At 48.1% G+C, this 24,878-nt stretch overlaps 2 protein-coding genes across 2 annotated transcripts in view; one reads left to right on the forward strand and one right to left on the reverse strand.

The window, feature by feature from the left end:
- The window catches only part of LOC101947049 (ovotransferrin), a 72,921-nt gene that overhangs the window by 36,469 nt on the left and 11,574 nt on the right, over positions 1 to 24,878 (reverse strand). The window contains exons 8-18 of the mRNA XM_065557440.1: positions 24,606 to 24,777; positions 22,238 to 22,395; positions 21,748 to 21,841; positions 20,851 to 20,889; positions 18,762 to 18,920; positions 17,596 to 17,746; positions 16,599 to 16,663; positions 15,280 to 15,464; positions 12,882 to 13,068; positions 11,114 to 11,137; positions 9,397 to 9,438 (exon numbers count right to left, since the gene is read on the reverse strand). Of these exons, the coding sequence (XP_065413512.1) occupies positions 9,397 to 9,438; positions 11,114 to 11,137; positions 12,882 to 13,068; positions 15,280 to 15,464; positions 16,599 to 16,663; positions 17,596 to 17,746; positions 18,762 to 18,920; positions 20,851 to 20,889; positions 21,748 to 21,841; positions 22,238 to 22,395; positions 24,606 to 24,777 (1,276 nt within the window). The remainder of the gene's footprint in view (positions 1 to 9,396; positions 9,439 to 11,113; positions 11,138 to 12,881; positions 13,069 to 15,279; positions 15,465 to 16,598; positions 16,664 to 17,595; positions 17,747 to 18,761; positions 18,921 to 20,850; positions 20,890 to 21,747; positions 21,842 to 22,237; positions 22,396 to 24,605; positions 24,778 to 24,878) is intronic.
- Positions 710 to 3,050, forward strand: LOC135973513 (myb/SANT-like DNA-binding domain-containing protein 2). Its single transcript, XM_065557116.1, has 2 exons — positions 710 to 2,097; positions 2,477 to 3,050. The coding sequence occupies exons 1-2, from the start codon at positions 1,557 to 1,559 to the stop codon at positions 2,944 to 2,946; spliced, it is 1,011 nt and encodes a 336-aa protein (XP_065413188.1). The 5' UTR covers positions 710 to 1,556; the 3' UTR covers positions 2,947 to 3,050.

A 24,878-nucleotide genomic window follows, 5' to 3' on the forward strand; every position in this document is an offset into this window, starting at 1 on the left:
AAATAGATTTTATTGAGTTTCCCCGGACCCAAGGATTCAGATACCTCCTCGTCTTGGTAGATCGATTCAGCGGATGGCCTGAAGCCTTCCCATGCCGTAATAACACTGCCAAAACAGTGGCTCTTAAATTTGTCAAAGAGATCATTCCTCGCTTTGGACTCCCCCAGTGGATGGAATCTGACAACGGAACACACTTCACATCCCAAGTCGTTCAAAAGATATCGGATGCCCTACAGATCCCCTGGAAGCTTCACACGCCATGGCGACCGCAGGCCAGTGGGGTAGTGGAGCGTACAAATCAGACACTTAAGCGGCACCTCTCAAAGGTTTGCCAAGAGGCTTCCCTTAAGTGGCCTGATGCTTTGCCCCTTGTTCTGCTCCGCATTCGCGCTCTCCCTAAGGGCAGGTTAGGGCTCAGTCCCTTCGAGATTATGTTTGGAAGGGCATGGCCTATGAATGGTACACCGGTTCTGGCAGGGGAGTGGGAAATGGGGTGTGGCTTCTTATCTCAGTATATGTGCTCTCTGTCTGCTGTTCTCTGTTCTCTCCACAGGTATACCAAAGATTTGCAACCTCTCCCGCTGGATGCCCCGATCCACTCCTTGCAGCCAGGCGATTCTGTACTCGTCCGGACCTGGAAGGACGAGCCTCTCCAAGAGAAATGGAAGGGACCCTACACCGTCCTGCTGGTCTCCCATACAGCAGCAAAGGTTGAGGGACACAAAAACTGGATTCATCACTCTCGTCTGAAGGCAGTGCCTGCTCCTGAACGGTGGACCGTCCAGCCTGCAGAGAAGACTGCCAGCGACGATTTGGGACTTAAGCTGTTATTCAGACGACAGTAGTGTCTGCGGGGAATGCCCTGTGATCTCTTTGGACAGTCACAGCGCACTCCCCGCGAGACCTCTGAGCGTTGGTTGTGTTTGTTTTCACAGGACCGGCCTAATCTGGTGGCCTGGTCCCTTTTGTTTTTAATCTGCTTGCTATTGGTAATTGTTATTTTGTGGGTATTTGGGGAATTGTGATTGTTAGGCCCTAGGATCACCTGCCTAATATGAGTTCAGATCCAGGGTCTGCCATAGTGGTGCTCTTTGCCATAGGGACACTCCTCTTGTTAACTCCCGTTTCCCCCCAGGCACATGCGGGATGGAAAGAAATCCCTACTAACTAAGGCCTGGTCTACACTACGGGTTTAGGTCGACTTTAGCAGCGTTAAACCGAATTAAGCCTGGACACGTCCACACAACGAGGCCCTTTCTTTCGACTTAAAGGGCCCTTTAAACCGGTTTCTTTACACCACCTCCGACGAGGGGATTAGCGATAAAACCGGCCTTTGCGGGTCGGAATTGGGGTAGTGTGGACGGAATTCGATGTTATTGGCCTCCGGGAGCTATCCCACAGTGCTTCATTGTGACCGCTCTGGACAGCGCTCTCAACTCAGATGCACTGACCAGGTAGACAGGAAAAGACCCGCGAAGGTTTGAATTTCATTTCCTGTTTGCCCAGCGTGGAGAGCACAGGTGACCACGCAGAGCTCATCAGCACAGGTAACCGTGATGGAGTCCTCCCAGGATCGCAAAAGAGCTCCAGCATGGACCGAACGGGAGGTACGAGATCTGCTCGCCATATGGGGAGATGAAGCAGTGATAGCTGAACTCCGTAGCAGTAAAAGAAATGGAAAAGTATTAGAAAAGATCTCCAAGGCCATGAAGGACCGAGGCCATAACAGGGACACACAGCAGTGCCGCGTGAAAATTAAGGAGCTACGGCAAGCCTACCACAAAGCCAGAGAAGCAAACGGAAGGTCCGGGGCAGAGCCGCAAACTTGCCGCTACTACGCGGAGCTGCATGCCATTCTAGGGGGTGCAGCCACCACTACCCCAACCGTGTGCTATGACTCTCTCACTGGAGAAACACACAGGGAAGACGGTTCGGGGAACGAGGAAGATGACGATGGAGGTACTGTAGGTAGCTCACAGCAGCAAGGAAGCGGAGAAACCGGTTTCCCCAACAGCCAGGATCTGTTTGTGACCCTGGACCTGGAACCAGTAACCCCCGAACTCACCCAAGACCCTCAGGGCACACAGGAGACCTCTGGTGAGTGTAACTTTGTAAATATTTGTAAACATTACAAAAAAAAAAAAGCAAGCAAGTCTGTTAACGTGTATGGGGATGGAGCGGAAATCCTCCAGGGACATCTCCAGAAAGCTCTCCTGGTTGAAATGGGGTGATTTTATTAAGGGGGACATTCAGAGGCGCCCGTTCCTGCTAGTCTGACCAGAAATGTTCCCCGCTGTTAACCACGCGGTGGGGGGGAGGGGTGAAGTGATCATCCCAGAGAATCGTGTGTGTGTGTGTGGGGGGGGTGGTTTACTTGTGTTTGTGCCGCATGTTAACCGGGAAACCGCAGCCCCCTCCTTTTACATTGAAACCCCATTTTAAATGGACAACCCAATTCTCCCTTCTCCTCCACCAGCTGCAAATGTTTCTCCTTCGCAGAGGCTCGTGAACATTAGAAAGAGAAAACATAAGACGAGGGACGAGATGTTCACGGAGCTGCAGATGTCCTCCCACGCTGATAGAGCACAGCAGAATGCGTGGAGGCAGTCAATGTCGGAGATGAGAAAAGCCCAACATGAACGAGAGGAGAGGTGGCGGGCTGAAGACGATAGGTGGCGTCAGCTTGCAGACAGACGGCAAGAGGCAATGCTCCGTCTGCTGGAGCATCAAAGTGATATGCTCGAGCGTATGGTTGAGTTGCAGGAAAGGCAGCAGGAGCAGAGACCGCCGCTACAGCCCCTGTGTAACCAACAGCCCTCCTCCCCAAGTTCCATAGCCTCCTCACCCAGACGCCCAAGAACACGGTGGGGGGGCCTCCGTCCACCCAGTCACTCCACCCCAGATGATCGCCCAAGCATCAGAAGGCTGGGCTTCAATAAGAGTTAAAGTTTTAAAATGCAGTATGTCCTTTTCCATCCCTCCTCCCCCACCCATCCCAGCTACCTTGGCAATTATCCCCCTACCTCTGTAAGGAACTAATAAAGAATGCATGAATGTGAAAAAACAATGACTTTATTGCCTCTGCAAGCGGGAGGGGAGGGGAGGGTGGGGTGGGGTGGTTGGTTTACAGGGAAGTAGAGTGAACCGGGTCGGGGGGGGGGGGGTTGGAGGGTTCATCAAGGAGAAACAAACAGAAGTTTCACACAGTAGCCTGGCCAGTCACAAAACTCGTTTTCAAAGCTTCTCTGATGCGCACCGCGCCCTGCTGTGCTCCTCTAACCGCCCTGGTGTCTGGCTGCGCGTAATCAGCGGCCAGGCGAGTTGCCTCAACCTCCCACCCCGCCATAAAGGTCTCCCCCTTACTCTCACAGATATTGTGGAGCGCACAGCAAGCAGCAATAACAATGGGGATATTCTTTTCGCTGAGGTCTGAGCGAGTCAGTAAACTGCGCCAGCGCGCTTTTAAACGTCCAAATGCACATTCCACCACCATTCGGCACTTGCTCAGCCTGTAGTTGAACAGGTCCTGACTCCTGTCCAGGCTGCCTGTGTACGGCTTCATGAGCCATGGCATTAAGGGGTAGGCTGGGTCCCCAAGGATCACGATAGGCATTTCAGCATCCCCAATGGTCACTTTCTGGTCCGGGAAGAAAGTCCCTTCCTCCAGCTTTCGAAACAGAGCAGAGTTCCTGAAGACGCGAGCATCATGTACCTTTCCCGGCCATCCCACGTTGATGTTGGTGAAACGTCCCTTGTGATCCACCAGGGCTTGCAGCAGCATTGAAAAGTACCCCTTGCGGTTTACGTAGTCGGTGGCTTGGTGCTCCGGTGACAAGATAGGGATATGGGTTCCGTCTATGGCCCCGCCACAGTTTGGGAATCCCATTTCAGCAAAACCATCCACTATTGACTGCACGTTGCCCAGAGTCACTACCCTTGCTATCACCAGGTCTTTCATTGCCCTGGCAAATTGGATCACAGCAGCCCCCACAGTAGATTTGCCCACTCCAAATTGATTCCCGACTGACCGGTAGCTGTCTGGCGTTGCAAGCTTCCACAGGGCTATCGCCACTCGCTTCTCAACTGTGAGGGCTGCTCTCATCTTGGTATCCTGGCGTTTCAGGGCAGGGGAAAGCAAGTCACAAAGTTCCATGAAAGTGCCCTTACGCATGCGAAAGTTTCGCAGCCACTGGGAATCGTCCCATACCTGCAGCACGATGCGGTCCCACCAGTCTGTGCTTGTTTCCCGGGCCCAGAATCGGCGTTCCACGGTATCAACCTGCCCCAGTAACACCATGATTTCCACATTGCTGGGGCCTGTGCCTTGTGAGAGGTCTATGGCCATGTCAATTTCCTCATCACTCTCGTCGCCGCGCTGCAATTGCCTCCTCGCCTGGTCCGGGTTTCGCCTTGGCATGTTCTGGCTCTGCATATACTCCAGGACAATGCGCGTGGTGTTCATAGTGCTCATAATTGCCGCGGTGATCTGAGCGGGCTCCATGATCCCAGTGCTAGCTATGGCGCCTGGTCAGAAAAAAGGCGCGAAAGTAGTATCTGATGGACCAGGAGAAGGAGGGCGGGAGGGAGGGAGGGAGGGCCGAGTGACGACATAGCGTACAGGTACAGGAACAGGGAGAAACACAAACAACTGTCACACAGAATGGTGCCCCCAAAGATTAAACTGGAAACCCCGGGCTTAGCAGGCCGTTGATTTCACGGAGGAAGGGGAAGCAAATGAACACAGAACAAATCTATTTTTTACATCTTAAGGTGGCAGCCGACGCTGCAGCATGAGTGACAGCCATACCAATACGACGATGATGGGTACCAATCATAAAATACCATCATCTGCCAAAAGGCAAGGGGCTGCTGCTGTGTAGCAATGCAGCCCCACGTCTGCCAGCCCCACGTCCGCCAGCACCCAGCATCGCCCTCGGCCTCTTCTGGGTGCTTAGCAGACAATACTGGGCAATTGGCAGAAAATAGTATATTATGACTGGTAACCGTCATCATCAAAACAGTAGCATGTCTGCCCAGGTGGCCATGATTGACAGCCACACCAATACGATGACGACGGGTACCAATCATAATATACCATCGCCTGGCAAGGGGCTGGTGCAATGCAGCCCTACGGCTGCCAGCCCCACGACTATCACTCATGCTACACTGTCTACCGCCAAAAGGCAGTTAGCAGCTGCTGCTGTGTAGCAATGCAGTCCCACGTCTGCCGGCACCCAGAGGACATATGGTGACGGTGAGCTCAGCTGAGCTGAGCGGGCTCCATGCTTGCCGTGGTATGTTGTCTGCACAGGTAACCCAGGTAAATAGGCGCGAATCTATTGTCTGCCGTTGCTGTGACGAGGGGGGAGGGGCCTGACGACATGTACCCAGAACCGCCCGCGACACTGTTTTGCATCATCTGGGCATTGGGATCTCAACCCAGAATTCAAAGAAAAGGCGCGAACCGCTTCTCGGCTCGAGCTGTGGCGCAAACGTAGTATCTGACGGCCTAGGGGAAGGAGGGAGGGGGGCCGAGTGACGACATGGCGTACAGGCACAGGGAATTAAAATAAAGAACGGTGGCTGTGCATCAGGGAGAGACACAAACAACTGTCACAGACTGGTCCCCCCCAAAGATTAAACTGAAAACCCTGGGTTTAGCAGGCCGTTGATTTGACGGAGGGAGGGGGAAGCAAATGAATACAGAGAAAATCTATTTTTTTACATCTTAAGACGACGGTGCAGCATGACTGTGAGCTCAGCTGTGCTGAGCGGGCTCCATGTTGTCTGCACAGGTAACCCAGGTAACCCAGATAAAAAGGCGCGAATCTATTGTCTGCCGTTGCTGTGACGGGGGAGGGAGGGGCCTGACGACATGTACCCAGAACCGCCCGCGACACTGTTTTGCATCATCCGGGCATTGGGATCTCAACCCAGAATTCCAAGGGGCGGCGGAGACTGCGGGAACTGTGGGATAGCTGTGGGATAGCTACCCATAGTGCAATGCTCCGGAAGTCGACGCTAGCCTCGTACTGTGGACGCGGTCTGCCGACTAGAGCACCTAGAGCATTTTATGTGTGGACATACACAATCGGCTGTATACAACCGATTTCAATAAAACCGGCTTCTATAAATTCGAACTAATTTCGTAGTGTAGACATACCCTTAGAGACAAACACATATGAGTCCCTGAAGGTTTGCTTTGCCCAAGAGTTTAACCTCTCCAACTGCTGGGTATGCTCCCAAATCCCACACCATGCTGCAGGGTTACCCTGGAGGGTGGTTCCCCAGAATTGGTCAGATATCTGTTGGGGATGGTTCAGTAGGGGGAAAAATGCCTCAGGTACCCCCTTGTCACAGAACTGTACCATTGAGTCCCAGTATGCATTAAGGGACGACCCCTGGAAGCCGCAGGCCAACTCAACATATATCCCTTCCCCTATTAGGTTACGGCCAGTAGCCCCTGGGTTGGTGTGCTATCGACAGTTTAAGTCCAGCAATCACACCTGGTTTGCTGGGAATAGCACCTGTCAGTATTATTTATCCCCTGACAGTGATGCTTCCATCCCTGTCTATGTTAATGGCAAATCCGACTCTACTGCCCGGTTCGGATCGTTTAATGACAGACAAGTAAATAGGTGGAGTAGCGGTTATAATGGCTTGGTAGGGAATGGCCACTCCTTTTATATTTGCGGTGCCTCTACCTATAAGTGGCTACCGCATCAGTGGTATGGAAGTTGTTATCTAGGATATCTTGCCCCTCCCCTTCGTGTCCTCCCTAAACTGCCCCCTGGCCGCGCCAGGCAGCATAGATCTTTGTATGCCACCCCAGAGCCCATTACAGAAGGAGACAGGTTGGGTATGATCTTTCTCCCATCCTATGGGGTAGGACGACTGGCTCAATTTTATCGTAGGCTCTCTGTGTTTCTCACCAAGTATGCCAATGAGACCTTGGCCATAGAGAAAAGCCTTAACTCAGAGCTTTACCAGCTCCGGTTGCTGTCCCTGCAAAATAGACATGCCTTAGATTATGTTTTAGCCTCCCAGGGCGGGGTGTGTGTCCTTATTGGGAGTGAATGTTGTACTTATGTCCCAGAAAACTCACAGGACATTAACAAGCACGTCCTGTCAGCCGAACAGGCTTTTGATCAGTGGAAGGCTCAGGAAAGGGAACCTACAGTTTTTGATTCCCTTTGGAGTTGGTTGCCCAACCGGGGAGGACTGGGAAATAGCCTTGTGCATCTCCTCCTTACAGGTGTGGTACTGTGCCTGGTCACCCTCCTCCTAATTGCTTGTTTTAAATTGCTCCTCCGTAAGCTGTGTGCCCCCCGTTCCCCAGAAATCCCGGCATACACTCTCATTGAGAACCCCAGCTCCATGGCACTCAATCATATCTTGTCTGCAGAATATGAGAAAACTCAGCCAAAAACTTGTTGAGTATTCTCAAAGGAGGGAACTGTTGGGGTTACTATGCCTGCCTGAGCCAGAGTTCTTCCATGTTTAAACTCTGTTCTTCCATGTTTAACTCTGATCGACCTTAACAACCAAGGACAGGTATTGGAATGTGTAAATAGCTAGTTAGCAATTACACCCTTGCTCATTTCAGGTACCAAACAATAATGATGAGGTTTGCATGTTTCTAGCTGAGGAAGGGGTAATAAACTAAGGGTAAACAGGACCAAATAACTGTTTAGAGAGAAGTTACTAACAAACTAGATTTATAGCCCTAGAATGATTTAGTTACTTAAATGTATAAACATGCCTTTGGTAGAAAGGGGAGGGGGAGTGGGGGGGTGATAGAGAGGGGGAGAGAGGGGGGGCTTAGTTGTAAAGTGTATAAAGAAGAGAGAAACTGTTTTTGCTGGTGTGCTCGATTTGAGACTTGCCTGTCTCCTTGCACCACTTTGAGATCTCAAATAAACTTTGATTGTTTCTCCACCCCGGTATGTTTATTGGCGTGAAGCACTCCGGGCACCGAACCTCACTGTTGCTATCCTCGGGCCCCTGTGCCGGCAACAAGCTCCACAGCTAAACAGGCAGTTATATGGAGCACTGTGGGAGTAAGGAAAATATTAATCCTTAATCAGCCTGCTGCTGCATTCTTGAATTCTACATATTACATAGTATATTCCATATAAAAAATGGCATTAAGAGAACATTATTAGCATTGCAAAGTCAAGTACTCAAAAGTTAGGAAAGGTCAGGATTAAGGCTGTTTAGCAACCTGAAGTGTGCCCCCTTGTGTTTGTATATTGTCTCTAATTACATGAGTACATACAGAACTATATTTTCCACAGGGCCCCTACTAAATTTCTAGATATGTAGTGAATTTTTGGATATAAATAATCCATTTGAAATTACTCACATTTGATGGTACTGGTTTTTAACACATAGGGCTTGCTCCTCTAAAAATAACACCTCAGCAAGCTGCTGCTCGTAGAAGCTAAAATCATTAAGTACGCCTGAGATGTAAATTAGCAAAGCAGAGGCTACTCTCCATGATTCCTCTCCAGCTCACTAACTCCTGTTCTCCTAATACTCAGACCAATAGTTTTCTTAATAAATATGTACATGGAGAGCTACAGTAAACAAGGGGTCCAAGTTACAAGCCTACTTCTGTTCCCGGTCAAGCAACTGCTGTACTCGAGTTGGGTGAGAGAGGTCCATGCAGTTAAAGCATCACGCGCTACTAAAAAGAGAAAAGGTGCCTGTCTGAGAATACACAGAGGCCTGAAAACATGCTGTCACTCTGCAAAGTAAAAACTGGCCATTTATGATCTGATTTCAGAATTACTGACCTCAAAGCTTTCAAAAATAATGAGGCAGGGCCCCCCAGAAATCATGGGCTTAAAAATCTTGAGGTTTTTTTAAATAATAAATTTTGGATTCTTTTTCTATGCCTTCTTTTGCACAGACTCTAGGAGGCACACCTAAGCTTTTTCAAGTTTTTCTCTGCAAACATCAGACCTATACGTTTCCTTTTTTTGTTAATGAAAGCTGAGGTTACTTTTCACACAGTCTCTTGACTGTAGCAGTTGGGGCTTTGGGGAAAACTCCAACCAATCACAAGTGTTAGCAACACTGGCCCAGATCAGTGGGGACAACCAGGACATACGGGCCCTAAAAAAATCCCAAACTAGTGTTTAAATAATCCAAAGGGAACTCTGAAACTGAAGCCCCTGAGTCAAATATCCTGTACTTTAAGAGCACTGCTATAAATTACAGATCAGCACTCTTGCTCAGCAAGGTAGCTTAACCTGACTGCACTTTGTAAGCCCTTTTAGGATTCAGTCTGAAGCAAGCTGGGCTGCACTAGAAATAACAAGTGTGCTATCCAGGGCTGGTGGAGGGTCCAGGGCTCTCCACAGTGGCCCAGGCTCCCTGGGTGGCTCTTACCACGGCCCAGATCCAGCTTCTGGCCTGGCCAGTAGGCGGGGCCTATGGGGAAGAGGAGGAGCAGGGGTGAGACTGGCGCTTCCTCTGAGCCTCAGGCAGGTGCAGAGCTGGGACAAATACCGTCCTGGAGTCATTCAGCCCAGGACTTGAACGCTGCATTTTGAGACTGTCCCACCCAATTCGGGTCACCCTAAGCAGATATGACCCTTAACTTTAATGGCTGTATGCTGACTGGCCAACAGATATGCTAAGCAGGTTGGCCGGAGCTGGGAGAAGATACTTCCTCCTACTTGTCTGCAGTGTTACTACCTCATGCAACTTTTTCACAAGTGAACCAGATTTAGGCGGGGCTTGGGCCCAGTCTGGTGCTAAGAAGCCACAGCCCCCTAGCAAATCTTAGCCCTATGATTGGTCCCTGCCCTACTTTTCCATGTGGCAGAACAACCAATCAGAGCTGCTGCAAGAAGGGGTTGGCTAATGTTCTCCTAGATCAGGGATGGGCAAACTTTTTGGCCCTAGGACCACATCGGGTACAGAAATTGTATGGAGGGCCAGGTAAGGAAGGCTGGGGGAGGCTATGGCTCCCCAAACAGCGAGGCGTGGCCTGGCCCCTGCCCCCTGTCCAGCCCCCCGGAACTCCCGCATCCTATCCAAACACCCCTGCTTTCTGTCCCCTGACCATCCCGCCGGGACGCCCATCCCCTATCCAATCTCCCCTGCTCCCCACCCCGACCGCCTCCCTGAGGCCCCCCCACCCCCTATTGAACCCTCCTTGCTCTCTCTGCCCCACGTTACCTGTTCCTACCTACCAGAACAGGTTAACCCCCCTACCCCTCCTGTGAGAATAGTGTCAGCTACTGGGGTGGGGGAGTGCACCCCAAGAGTGTGCCTAGGGACCCGAAGATAGGGGCAGTGCCTGGGCTCTGTTCCAACTCTGGAGGCTGAAAGCCCTCAGGGATTCAGTTGCTAGATCCTCACACAGCAGTCCGGGAGTAGCCAAGAAGGGTACTTGACTGGTCGGAGCATGCATTCTCTGAGAGAGTTGATGTGTCAACACTTCGGAGGTTTTAGCTGGTTCGATACAATTGTCCTTCTGGAAAAGCACACAATCTAAATTTTCTATGCAGTGAACTATGTTTATTTGCTGCTTACAGGTGCCAACCTATTGCATCAGAAATGCTGGTCATGTAGCATTAGTGGAAATTGCAGCTCAATGTTTCTGACTGGTTCCACTTGGTATCTAAGGTTTGGTGCTGAATAAGCTCTACTGGTTTGGGTTATTCTGGGTATGTATTATTATTATTTGTATTACCATAGCAGCTATATAGTGCTTCCAAAGAAATACGATAGGCACACAATACACACTGAAAAATAAATATGTACATTTCTGTGAGGCCGGCTTGTGCTATTCTGTGTATTTGATAGCATTCTGTAATAGCTGAGACTCCAAATGCAAAGGAGAATTTCAAACTGAATCACAGCAAGCCCAATGTTAGACTCTGAGATTTTATTTCTTGCTCTGGTGACAGCAGGGAGTCAAACGTCATGAGAACAGGCTAGGCACCTCTTCAATGGTGAGTTAAAGGGGGGGAAGAGACAGCAGCAGTGGGACCCCAGCTAGCTAGAGTTCAGTGCTGAGAACGCTACAAGGAATGAAGCATTCAGATTTTTCCTCCCACTGTGAGGCGCTCCCGTTAATCTGATCAGTCCAAGTCACTGAAGCTGCAGACCTGGAGGAGTTCTGTAAGGGGAAGAGAACAGGCAGATTCAGATATTGCTGGCAGCTTGTTTAAACAGAAAATAAACACATTTCACATTCTACCGGCACAGATAACACTACAGTAACAATCTCTCCATGTGGAAAACATACCCTAGGTTTACATGCACAAAGTGCTACAAAGAGCTGTCCCAACCCAGTCCCGACAGGATTTCACTGTTTGGAATGGATCAGGGGCAGGCTGCTCAGAGCTACTCTGGCCATGTGTTCTCCAAGCAGGAAGCCCCATAGGAAATGGGGCAGGAGCACTGGCTGGCTAGAGAGCTCACAGCAATATATTGTTTCTAGCTCTCTCTGAATCATAGAATATCAGGGTAGGAAGGGACCTCAGGAGGTCATCTAGTCCAACCCCCTGCTCAAAGCAGGACCAATTCCCAACTAAATCATCCCAGCTAGGGCTTTGTCAAGCCGGGCCTTAAAAACCTCTAAGGAAGGAGATTCCACCACCTCCCTAGGTAACCCATTCCAGTGCTTCACCACCCTCCTAGTGAAAAAGTTTTTCCTAATATCCAACTTAAACCTCCCCCACTGCAACTTGAGACCATTATTCCTTGTTCTGTCATCTGCTACCATTGAGAACCATCTAGAGCCATCCTCTTTGGAACCCTCTTTCAGGTAGTTGAAAGCAGCTATCAAATCCCCCCTCATTCTTCTCTTCTGCAGACTAAACAATCCCAGTTCCCTCAGCCTCTCCTCATAAGTCATGTGCTCCAGCCCCCTAATCATTTTTGTTGCCCTCCGCTGGACTCTTTCCAATTTTTCCACATCCTTCTTGTAGTGTGGGGCCCAAAACTGGACACAGTACTCCAGATGAGGCCTCACTAATGCCGAATAGAGGGGAATGATCACGTCCCTCGATCTGCTGGCAATGCCCCTACTTATACAGCCCAAAATGCCTTTAGCCTTCTTGGCAACAAGGGCACACTGTCGACTCATATCCAGCTTCTCGTTCACTGTAACCACTAGGTCTTTTTCTGCAGAACTGCTGTCTAGCCATTCGGTCCCTAGTCTGTAGCAGTGCATGGGATTCTTCCGTCCTAAGTGAAGTTCCAGTTGGGGAATAAACTTTTTCATAATATTAGTGGTCAGTGGACTGGATGGGCTCAAGGGACTTGTTAAGAGGCTTCTAGGGCACTGGTTCAAATCTGTGCCAGGTCAGCAGGGGCCAAGAGTTGCTACCATTCACTGAGTGGACGGTGGACTGTGTGAAATGAACTGGTGATCTCAGGCTAGATTCTTAGTGGACACAAGTCCACATCACAAAAGCTACCTTCCGTTCTTGGCTTCTCCTCTAATTTGCCGCTTCTTGGCAATCTCAGAGGAGAGGCCAAGTACTGAATGGACGTGAAAAAGGAACTTGTCGTCTCTTCTCCTAAGATGTATTTCTACAGAACAGGACTGAGCACATTGGCGGGGCAGGGAAAGTTGCATCCCCACTTCTCATACTGTACCTATACTAGAGATAAATAACAGACTTTAGTGTCTGGTGATACCAATCCAGCATGGTTCAACTCATAACATTTTTATAAGACAAAAAGATGTATTGGTATCTTCATAAGTTGTTGCCTTCATTTTGCTTGGAAAACTGGACTGGGCAGTGACAAACATAACTCCCGTCTCCCTCGAGCCCCAACGCTCCCTGATATTCATGTCTATGTAGCAGACAGATGCAGTTCATCTATTTCTCATCTGGGTTTGTTACAGTTACCTGATGGTGAGCACTTATTGAGACTAGAGATAGAATCAAAGTAGTCTTTTCCCAGGTACTGCTCATAGGTTGTTCCTCTGGAGAGTTGAATCAGGCACGTGGTGGAATCCTTGAATAAAAGGTCCTTGGTTTCAGACTGAAACATCTGGAAGGTAGCTTTCTTAGATCCACGGCTTCCATACAATGCCTGAAATACAGGAATGAACAAGTAAATGGACATAGATGAAAGCAAAGACTCAGCTTCATGCAGAGTCAGATCATCTGTATGGCGTAAAGCTGGAGAAAGTTCTCTCACCATCAACAGAACAATGTAAGAAAAAATATTTGCATACACTCCCAAAAGAACTTCCTTCTACAGGGACGGGAGGAGAGCAGAAGAATCCACAAAATCCAGTAGGGGGCCTCACCATGCAGATTTACCTGGAAAGAGCTCAGATACCACGGTGCTGAGCAAGGTAGAAAGCCCTAATACAGAGAGCAGGGACTGCAGTATGAAGCCATGTATCACTACATGACTGGTCTTAATCAGTTTTGGTCCTATAGAAATAGTGAGAGATCTCAAAATACATATTTTCCTCATGCAGAGGGCTGGATTCTCCGGTCTCACAAGTTCACTTTGCAGCTCAACTTAAGGTGGCCAGAGATTCCCATAAGACAATTCCTCTTGTAAACCAGGTGTGATGTTGCACCCCATAATGCTTTATAGAAATATGCTTATGAGTGTAAATATGACATAACTGGAATGTTTTATGCTAGATATGCCATGTAACATATCTTTGCAAAGATTATGTTCTACTGAATGTATTCATCCTATTCGTATGCATGTATCATTTTTATATCTGAAGTTATGAGTGTTGGCTCTATGCTTGTATTTGAAGTGTTTGCTGTAGGAAGCACATAAGGCAGATTTGGTCAACATAGTGTGAAGGGGTTCTTCAAGTAATTGGGAGTACTTAGCTAACAATGGACCTGGAGAGACACCAATCCACATCTGAGCTTTCCTGGGAATGTTCAAACTAACATGTAAACAATGGCATCGGCCTGTAAAGAACTGAGTCATGCATGGACATGTGACTTGCCCATGTGACTCCAGAACTCCATCTTGTAGCTGTGATTCTGCACAGGAGAACACTAGGAGTTTCCATCCATGAGAGAGACTATATAAGGCCCTAGAAAACCCCTCCATTTTGTCTTCAGCTGGCTCAAGAGATAACCTCTCCACTCCAAAGAGATGCCTGAAAGAAACTGGAACAAAGGACAGTAACTACAGGGGTGTGAGTGATTGCTGGACCCAGACTATGTGGAAGTCTAGTCTGTCAAAGAAGCTTATTGGACCATCTCTGAGGGTGAAATTTACCTGCATTTAGTTTCCTACTGTATTAGACTTAGACGTGCGTGTTTTTGTTTTATTTTGCTTGGTAATTTACTTTGTTCTGTCTGTTATTACTTGGAACCACTTAAATCCTACTTTTTATATTTAATAAAATCACATTTCCCTTATTAATTAACCCAGAGCAAGTATTAATACCTGGGGGAGCAAACAGCTGTGCATCTCTATCAGTGTTGTAGAGGGCGAACAATTTGAGTTTACCTTGTATAAGTTTTATACAGAGTAAAATGGAGTTGTTTGGGGTTTGGACCCCATTGGGAGCTGGGTATCTGGGTGCTGGAGATAGGAGCACTTCTTAAGCTGTTTTCAGTTAAACCTGCAGCTTTTGGGGGACATGGTTCAGACCAGGGTATGTGTTTGTAGCAGGCTAGCATGTCTGGCACAACCAGGCGGGGTACCGAAGTCCCAAGCTGCCAGGGAAAACGAGCTTAGAGGTAGTCTCAGCACATCAGGTGGCAGTCCTAAGGGGGTTTCTGTGACCCAACCCGTCACAGCAGGAATCTCTGCCAGCAAAAGGGAAAGGTCCTGATCCATTCTACTTTTCTTGCAATGGTATGAAACACTATTTGTGCGTTCAGATTTCCAGTAGATGAGACCGAATATGGAAACAAGCTGAAACTGAGTGAAAAGTTTATATGGTCTGTGATGCCATAAAATATCTGACTTATGGCATCCTATGGGACTGGCACCAATGCCCGCCAAAGTCAATGGGAGACCTTTCATTAAATGCAATGGGCTGTTAGAAAATTGGGCTGATTGGATGAAAAAAATTCAGTGTGATAGACTGCCCCTCTTCTATTTCATTTGTAGCAGTATGGTCATCCACTCTCATGAATCCAAACACTGATACAGCCAACTATGTCTGGATTTGAACAGGGAGTTGGACTTGCTGATAAGAGTTTCTAACACTGGCGTATGTCACTTATGCATGACCTGTTATTGGTTCACTCTAAATGCTAAGAGGAGAATATAAAAACAAGCTGAATAGATTTCTGCCCCAGTACTGACCTGTTGCTTTATCAGCATCTCATGGACAGCAGTTGCTCTGTCTGGACGTGTGACCACAGCATGGCCAGGAACTAGAGCCAGGTGGCATTTCTTGTATTCTTCAGGACGGGCGCGATTTCCATCCCGGCACAGCAACTCGAATTGGTCACTTCTCAGCCCCTTTGCCCAGTCAGCATTATTATGTCCTTGAAAGAGAATTAGATGGAGGCTCTAGAGCTGTTTGACAGCACCAGGCTTTGCTCTGAGTGTGGCTGCCTATGGGGGGTATCATTGGGAATGTCTGTGTGTGCGCTTGTATTTGGATACATGCACGTGTCTAGGAGATGTACTGACTAGAGCTCAACAGGAAGCAGCTAGCGTGGGGGGAGACAGGGCAATCTGGAGGATTTATTCACACATCTTCTATTAATATTCATTCTACTAGAGGATGTGTCTAAACCCCCCTAGGCTGGCTTGAAGACCATAGCCAGGGCTTGTGGAAATGGTATTGAACTCTCAGGTGTACAGACAGTGACTGGCAGACTCTGTGACAGGCTGGCAGGAGCGAGAACCCTGCATGAAGCTGTTGAGTGGGAGTTGGGCTGACTGGGGCAGGTGTGGCTTGTTAATTCCATGAGGAAGGAAGAGAAGGGGGCATAGCCTGTGGTCAGAGAACTAGGGACAGAGACAGCCTGTCCCTGCAGGAAGCCCTGGGACCAGTCTTGGGGAGAAAGCCTGGACTGGGGTTTCTGTTCTATGATTGTTGTTTGAGTTACCAGTGAAGTCATACCCCAGGAAAGGGGTAAGACTGATCTCAGACAGAACGGGCAGGCTTTATCTGGAGCAGGGTGGGCATGCCATCTGCTCCCCAACACCAGAACAAGGTGAGCAGGACTTGAGCCATAGACTGCAGTGACCAGCCACTGGAGTCAGAAGCTAGCACTAGTGTGTGTGCGCCCACCCAAATCTGCACATTTCTATCCCTGAGCAGATAACAAGGCTTTGCCCTCCTATGACCCGATCCAAAGCCCATTGAAGGTGATGGAAAGACTCCCATTGACTTCAGCTGGCTTTGGCTCAAGCCCATAGAGCACAGTGGGACAGCGATGAAGGGATGCAATGCTACTAGAACCATGTGCTTCAGCAGCAGCTAAGTCAGCATGGGGTATTCCCACCATCATGATGAAGCGCTCCCCTTTTCCACAGCCCTTTCTATTCTCTATGCTTACTGACAGATCTAGTCCTAGACCTTTACAGCCAGACTGTCTGTACCATAGGTTTCACGAGTATCCAGTCTAGTCATTTATGGAGTCTAATGTCAAGGTGAAATAATCGCATACCATCGGTGTTCTCACTGACAATTGTGTGCTTAACAAAGGCCACGTCTCCCTTCTCAACCAGGCACCTAACAAATACCGAGAGAGAAGACAATCAGGAGTTACAGGTGTTGTGAATCGTTGCCTTCCCTGCAGATCTGCTGTTGACACTTGTCATCTTTTGTGACCTAAACCTGCGAGCACTTTTAGCTCTGTTAGAATTGACACAGAATTGACAAGGACAGTTAAAACGTAACCTTTTATCACCAGCAATGTGCAGAGTCCAGCATGCATTTCACCACTGACACTTTTTAATTTAACAGAAAAGATAAGCTTTGTCCAATGAATAAGAAACATGTGTGCTGTTGTTAATTATTATTATTTATTTTATTTATTTTGTTGTTGCATGACTAAATTTGCCACCCTCAAAATCCTTGTCATATCTGTCAGTGAGGATCCTGGCTATACATTTCAATAGCACTAGCCTGTGAAAGGTGGAGCTTACACCAAAACTACTGCGAGCCGTGAAGCACTGCTGCATTGGGTCATTTCTTTACCAGTAGGGAGTGAAACACAATTAATTGCCTGGCAAGGCTCGTACCAGCACAAGCTATTTAGTCCTGAGCTGTTGGAGGGTGCCAAGGAGCTGGCCCCTGGGGCAGGAACTGGCCCCATAGATTCTCCTTTGGGATCATACAACAGAGTTTGGGGGAAGATTTAAAAAATGCGTTCCTGTTCTCCCTTTCAGTTAAAGGGTAAGATCTAGTGGCCCTGCCCTGTGGGAAGGCTAAAGTTCCAGTCCCCATCTGCTATTGCTCCTCCCCCTCCTGAAGGAGTAGCACTGCTGGGCTTTGTAGGGAGTTATGAGGAGAAAGATGGTCTCTGCACAGTGGGGCCTGAAGGGAAGAGGAAATTAGAGTGAGGGGAAAGAGGTAGGATTCTCAGGGCTCTGTCAGCAGGGGCAGGGCTCTCACTCCATCACCGCCCAAGGAACACCTAGTATTATATTGGAGTCACTTACCGGAAGGCCCCGCTGTATCCGTAGTATCTCTCATTGCTGTTGGCGGCACATATGTAATTTGGTGGGAGGCTGCTGCCTGAGCCCACACACAACTCGCAGAGTGGTGAGGTAAGTGGAGATCCAGGAGCACAGCCTTTACTGAAGAACTTATCTGCCAGGAGGAATATAGAACACCTGTTGTATATTTCCTCTCTGGCTCTTGCTTTTCTCTTTTCCTTAATGAGAATCTTCATATGATTCATCATTATTAGGCCTTGAAATAATTTAAATTAGTTGAAAAGAAAACTAAAACCTCTTTAAAAGACTGAGGAGGCATTTCCTTAGAAACCATCAGTTCCCATGCTGCACGTGTACAAAGTGAAGTTATGGACAGAGAAACTCACAGTAAGAAACAGACACATCTCTGTTGTGCACCAGTTTTTCAGCATGAGACTCAAAGCCAATGACAGGTAATTTGGAAATAAGTATTATTTGTGTTGCAGTCATGGCCCAGGATCCCACTGATCTAGGTGCTGTACAGACAGTGAGCAAAAAGACACTCCCTGCCCCCAAAGAGTTTACAATCTAGGTAACATCTTCAGCCTAAGAAATGGCAGAGGCTGCATAAGGGAAACGTGAACTGGGACCACTGTCAATATGGGTCAGGGTTTGATCTAACAACCCTCACAGCAGGAAGACAGATTTTGCTACTTTGGTCCAGATTGGGGCTCTATCTGGTCCAGCAGCCTGTCTCCAATCATAGCTGATACCAGCTGCTCTAGAAGAAAGTGCAAGAAACCCAATTTCTGCCCAAGCCCTGGTCTTTTTCATCCTGGCTATTAGAACTCTAGATAGGCTTGTTATCCCTACAAATGACCAGTGCTTGTTTCATGTTCAATAATATCTGCTAAAGAAACAGACTGACATGCCACTTCCGACTGCTGCTCCATCAGGGTAAGAAATACTCAAGTCCATCTCAGGGAAACGTGGCTCCTTGAAACCTTTAACAAAGCAGCATTTCCCACATGCCAGCGCCCAACCAGCATCCAGGAGTCACCAGAGACTCAAAGGCCAGACAAGAGCTGTGGGATGAGGCTCTTGCTCTCTAGCACTGGCCCCCTGATGTCTGTACTGGGGACACGGACACACACAGTCGCTGTGAGAAGTTGGTACACAAGTTGACTCACCAAAGTCGCAGCTCCTGGTTTCATTGTGAATCAAGCCCATGGGGACATTCCAGCCAGCAGTTCTCCCAACAGCTGTATGACAAGACTTCTTATCACGCAGGTTCTTCCAGGTGATACTGGGGTTGGATTTCTTCACCACAGCCACAGCGTAATAAGTTTCTGTCACAGAGCAGAAGGAAAAGGAAGTGAAGCAGTCGAGTCAAACCTGAACCAGAATTGACATCCAAGGTTTCAGAATTCTTTTAATCCTTTCCCTCCATAGAGAGGATCTACAAATGGGAACAACAAGAATACTGTGTCCTCCTACAGCCTATCCAGCCCAGGATACAGAGGGCTTTACAGGTGTGATGCATTTAGCCCCACAATACCCCTCTGATAGTATCCCCATTATTTTTCTCCCCACAGGTGGGGAAATTGAGGCACTAGGTCATTAAATGATTTGCCCAGTCACACAGGAAGTCCGTGTCAGGGCCAGGGATATAGCATATGCCTTCTGATTTCCAGTCCTGCCCCTTGACTACAAGACCAGCCTGCTTCTCTGTTTGGGGGAATACTTCTACTAAAGCCTATTTTCTAGTACTGTTTCTCAGGCCTTCTGTCCCTGTGGTGTAATGTGTTGGCATATTGGCGCTCCACATAGACTGTCTCCCTGCCACTCTTCCACACTTTGCAGTGGGATCAGCTGGTGGATCCATGTAATCACAGATCCAGCAGGCCACACATCCGCCATTCTGCTAACAATGAAGATCCAGCTGAGCACAACTCGGCAATATACTGGAACAGACAGACACTGATGCCTGAGCTTTCCGAGGGCTGAACACTCCAATTCCCCACCACAGAGCTTTCTATTTCTGATCCCTTTCAGGCCATCTGCTCCCATGGGGGAAAGGATGCAGGAACTGGCCCTGATGTGTCTGTGGTGAGGAGACCGGTATTTGAGTGGGGGCTCCCCACCCTTTCCAGGTTCAAAGCCTAGGGAAAAGGTTTTTCCTCTCCCCCTCCCTTAAGGACAAATGGCCCATGTTCCACAATAAGACAGAAGAGAGGTTGATGTCTTCCTTAAAAGCCAACATCATGTTTATTCAGTGCTCCTGACAGTGAATGCTTCCCTGCCAGGCCACTAGGAACTGGTCTGAACCTGGCAAACCCATGTCATGTAGGTCAGTGAATGGGCAGCAGTCAATAACACCATCTGTGGTACTGATGTGATTTGATCAGTGACCTAGCAGTAGCAAGTACTATATCCCATTAGCAATTCCTGGAGATATTAAGTTCCCCTAGAGGGGTTTATGTTGAATAACATGAAATCAGACTTTCTAGATATCATAAGAGAACTTGGGTTCCTTTCTGTATATGAGGCTCCTCTAAAGATTTCCCCCTTATTGGGCCAGCAGCAGGGTTTGAACCCAAGACCTTCAGCATTAGAAGTCTGAACCTCTACAACTTGAGCTAACGGACTAACCAGATGCAGGCTCAAAGCTCCCTATGGATCAGCCAATGGGGGGGGGGGGGAGCTGTGTAATACACTCTGAACAGTGGTTACCACAAATGTTCATGTGAACACAGGAATTGCCATCCTAGAACATATCACCTAGTCTGCTCCAGTCTCTGACCCAGGCTAGCACAAGAGCTTTCAGAGGAAGACAACAAAAATCCTGCATAATCCACCTGGCCAGTTGGGCAATATTATATCAAGGGGTAAATCTCTTCCTAACCCCATTTCTTTACATTCTTTGGGTAATTAACTTGTTCCCTTCAGTATGTACTACCTTGACCTTGCTTTTCTGTTGTATTTTATCTGAGATCATGTTGTCAAATTGACTAGTTTGGGTAGGTCCTTATGTCGTTCCTCCCTGTGCTCCTTAATCTAAATAACTGACGGCCGTTAGCAAACTTTCCCCTTTACTACTGGATCTGTGTACCAGATCATTACTAAATACACTGTACACAAAGATCCCCGTAGCCATCTTTGTGGTGAATGTTGGCCATTTATTCCTAACCCTTAGCTTTCTGTTTCTTGACCAATTTATTTTTTCAGTTTACTCTAGGTCAGGATTTTATCTTCTGCCCCTTTGTTACCAATAATTACCTCCGGGTGCTCCTTCATTCTGGCATCGTGTAAAGTCATCTGAAATGGGAAAGAGGAGGAGATTTCAGATAGAGAGCTCTTCAAAAGCAAGTGTGCAGTTAATGCTAAAAGTAGGTTTCCCCGGCACTGTGTATATATCTAGCTCTGTAAGGATTCCGTTCACAGCAGTAGTTTCTCTGTGGGGCAGCTGGCAAGTTACTTTCTGAAGAAGCCTTAATTCAGAAAGGGACAGAAGTAGCTGGTCTAACATCTAGCGCATTAGCAGAGCAAAGCATTGCCCTACTCCCCTTCTGGGGCAACAGCTTGGTAGACAGAGACTGGAGCTGAAGGCTAGAAGACAATGATTTAATGATTGTGAGGAATTCTGTGAATAAGGGTTGTTCAAGACAGGCAAAACCAGCTGTCATTGGCCTTTATTGTGGATCCCAGACAGCCTCTCCACATCTGGATTGCTGGCAGAGAGGGGCCCTATGTCATCTGGAACTAGCCACCTAGGAATACCTTGATACAGGGCGGATGTTCCCTGAGGGATAGAGCCAATGGAGCAGCCCCATGCCATCCCCTCCACACAGCCCACAAGGCTGGGGTTTACCAGGGGACAGAGGAGTGTGTCAGAAGCAGGAAGGGTGTGGCTAGAGTACCCTGCTTCAGCCATTAAGGGAATGCTCTAGCTTATACCCAGGACCATTCCTGTCCAAATCTGCCTTCAGCATCCAGGGGGTGCAGTGATTTAAAGCCCCTTTGCCCCCCGCAACCTCCACTCATTTTCTGGATCAAGCTAATTGTGACCAGAATCAGGACCACTGACTTATCATAGTTCAAAATAAAATCAAGTATTCTGATATCAGTTAATTCCCCATCAAGAACAAGCTAAAAGGCAGATTGCACCCCACTCACCCCCGTAGTATTCTCCCATGATTGGCACCAAACCACATGTACCAGCCGTGTAGACATAACCTCCATCCAAGCTTATGGCATCCGCATCACCTTTCTGCAATGAAAGTAACTCAACAAATATAAAGTGAAGCTACTTCTCATGCAGCTTCCCCCTGCCAGAGATGAGGCCTTTAAAAAAATTACTGTCATGAAAGAGACGGGTAGTATAAGTAGCTTACATTTTAATGACTTTGACTCAGAAAACCAAAATTTAGAAAACATCAAAATGTTTTGACAATTTGTAAACTTCAAAAAAAAATCAAGTTAAGAAATTCGTCAGAACTGACCCTTTCCTGGAAAAAGTTTCAGTTTCAATGAATTGGCCTTTTCCAATCAAAAATTGTTTCATTGAAACGTTCCTGACCAGCACTGCTCAAAGACAGAGAGAGGAAACTGTTCCCTGAGTTGGTAGATGCATGGAGAGAGCAGTGGGAAAAGGAAACACCCATACCGTTATCTTGGCAATGCAGTCCTCTGTGGTTTCTGCCACTGCACAGTCCAGGCTGCCTCCGCTCACTCCACTCCATTCATCACACTTGGCCTTTTCATCCTTACTTACTGTGCACCACTTCACCTTCAAAGGGGCTACAGGAGTTTCTCGGGGAGCAACTGAGGCAGAGAGAATAAGCCAAAAGCTTATCTAAAATGTAAAGCCACCAACGGACTGATTGCAGGAATAGCAGGGCTGCTGACAGCAGGTCATTGCATACACACACTCCCTGCAGCTCCATTCAAAATAGTCTTGTTTGACAAATGCAGAACTAGTGGAGTGCAGAATATGCAGGAAAGGGATGTTGGTTGGCTGGGTCTGGTTCTCACTGGACAGGGGGATGCTTCAAAATCAACGTAGAGGCTTAGATTTTAAGGTCAGAAGGGAGCATTAGGTCATCTTGTCTGACCTCCTGTGTAACCCTGGCCAGAGAATTTCACCCAGTTACCCATCTTGAGACCAATAATGTTGGACCAAAGCATCTTCCAGAGATGCAGCCACTCTTGGTCAGAAGACAACAAGAGATGGACACTCCAAAACTTGCCTTAGCTTCACTTAGTTCTACTGATTTGTGCCAGCTCAGAATCTGGTCCTAGGCGTCATAATCTCTGGGTCACTTAGCATTGGTAGTGCTGTGCATTGATATGTGAAAGACCAGTGTTCTTCTCAGCACAGCCCCAGCCTTTCACTCCCCAGACCAGCCAGGTTGAGAGTTGAGCTGGGCAAAGTTTCTTGGCTAAGTAGTTTATTTGCTTAAAAAAAAAAAAAGCAGTTTTGGGTGGTCAGAAAGCATTTGTGAACATGGGTCGAATTTGGTTAATAGTTTCACCTCCCGCACCAAAATAACATAAATAAATGTCAGAGAAGTCTAAACATTTTGTTTGGCATTTTTAAAGCTAAATGTTCCAAGACTACATTTAATTTTAATTGAAATGGTTTGTTTCAACCTGAAATGATTTCTTTTGGTTTATTTTTTGGTTTTGCCTAAGTGGATTTAGCCCCATGTGACCCAGACTTCCAATCAAAATGGCCCAACATTTTACTATGCGATATTGTCCATGAGCTGTCCCTGAACGAGCAACAGAGCAGGAACGATTGACAGCAAACATCTGACAAATAATTCTGGACTGCAAATAAATGTGAGAAAATTGCCTCATTCCCCCAAACAGATTTACTCTTGACTCTCCAAATGTTTCTGTGACTGATTCTTGGTGTGTCCCTAGTTCTGGAGCTGGTCATGCGAACCATCACCTGCCCATTGCACAAACTGCCCCAGAGGTGACACTCCTGAATCCATGCAGAATGGTTCTCCCAGAGGCGGTGCAGAGGCAGGGTGGCCAACCCCAGGGAGATCTCATGTCACTCTACAGCAGCCCCACTGACTGGTGAGGGAGCGTCATTAACAGGGGTGGAAGGGAGACCCAGTGTGGTGGGAAAGATGATGTAGGCAAAGCAAAGCCAAAGGGCAGCGGATGTCCCCAGGATACAGGAGACCCCAGGGACCAATGGCTGGGCTGGTAGTTAGGACATTGACCCCACCACCCTCACCCCATTACTGGAGGGTCAGAGATCCCTATGCTTAATGTGCCTTGTGTAACACAGCATTTATGGCCCAGCCTACACAGCAGCACAGGAGCCTGAGGGGGAGTAACCCCTCCCCCATGTCTCTGAGCAGCATCCTGCCCTTTCGGGAGACAAAGGGCTGTGCTCCTGGACCCCTTGCTGGGCTGCTGGCAGGAGAAGGATGAGAAATAGGCAATGCCAAGGCTCCCCCTCCACCCCCACCCCACCGAGCTGCACAGCTGAGCTGCCAGGGGAAGAGGGTTGGCAAGTGCCTGCTCGGTCAGGGCCAATAGGTAGTGAATAGCCCCTGGAACAAGAGGGAGGGAACAGAGAAAGAAACGTGTCTCGCTGTTGCCTGATTCCTTCTCTGGGTGCTTCTGGGGCTGTGTGGCATATACCGAGTGGGGCATTTGGTGCTGAACCCAGAATGCTGCGAGATCAGAGAGACACCAAACTACTGCTCGTTACTGACAATGCAGCTCAATGGCACATGGGAGTCCGATCCCTGGGCCAAGAGAATTTGCATTCAAACATCTCCAGTTATGGCAGTGCCAATTGTTTATTGAACACGCACTGCAAAGCACAACCCATGAAGCTCGATCCAGCGCTCATCTACACCCAGATACACCTCAGTAGCTCTGTTAACTTCAAAGTGAATGAAGTCAATGGATGCTTTAAGAGCAGGATCTGAGCCATGGACTCTAATGGATCCTCCCCCACCTTAAAATTTCATGACCACCTGCCCAGGAGCCCAATCCCTGCTTACCTGGCCTGAGACTCTGAATAGCAGCCCAGTACTGGTAGCCCAGGTAGAATTGGGCATCCATCAGTCGAGGGACACGGATAAAATTGGTAGCAGAATCCTTAAAAAGCAGATCTTTCCCATAAGGAGAGCTGAAGAGTTTGAAGCTCTCTTTTGAGTTCTTGCCATACTTTGCCTGTCACAAGGGAGAAATGATCAGGTGTATACCAAGAGCAGGAGATAGTTTTGAAAAAGTGGAGAGAACAAACAAAAGGGGAATAATAGCAAAAGAGAGGC

The sequence above is a fragment of the Chrysemys picta genome, chromosome 9 (assembly GCF_011386835.1).
Source record: "Chrysemys picta bellii isolate R12L10 chromosome 9, ASM1138683v2, whole genome shotgun sequence".
NCBI lineage: Eukaryota > Metazoa > Chordata > Testudines > Emydidae > Chrysemys > Chrysemys picta.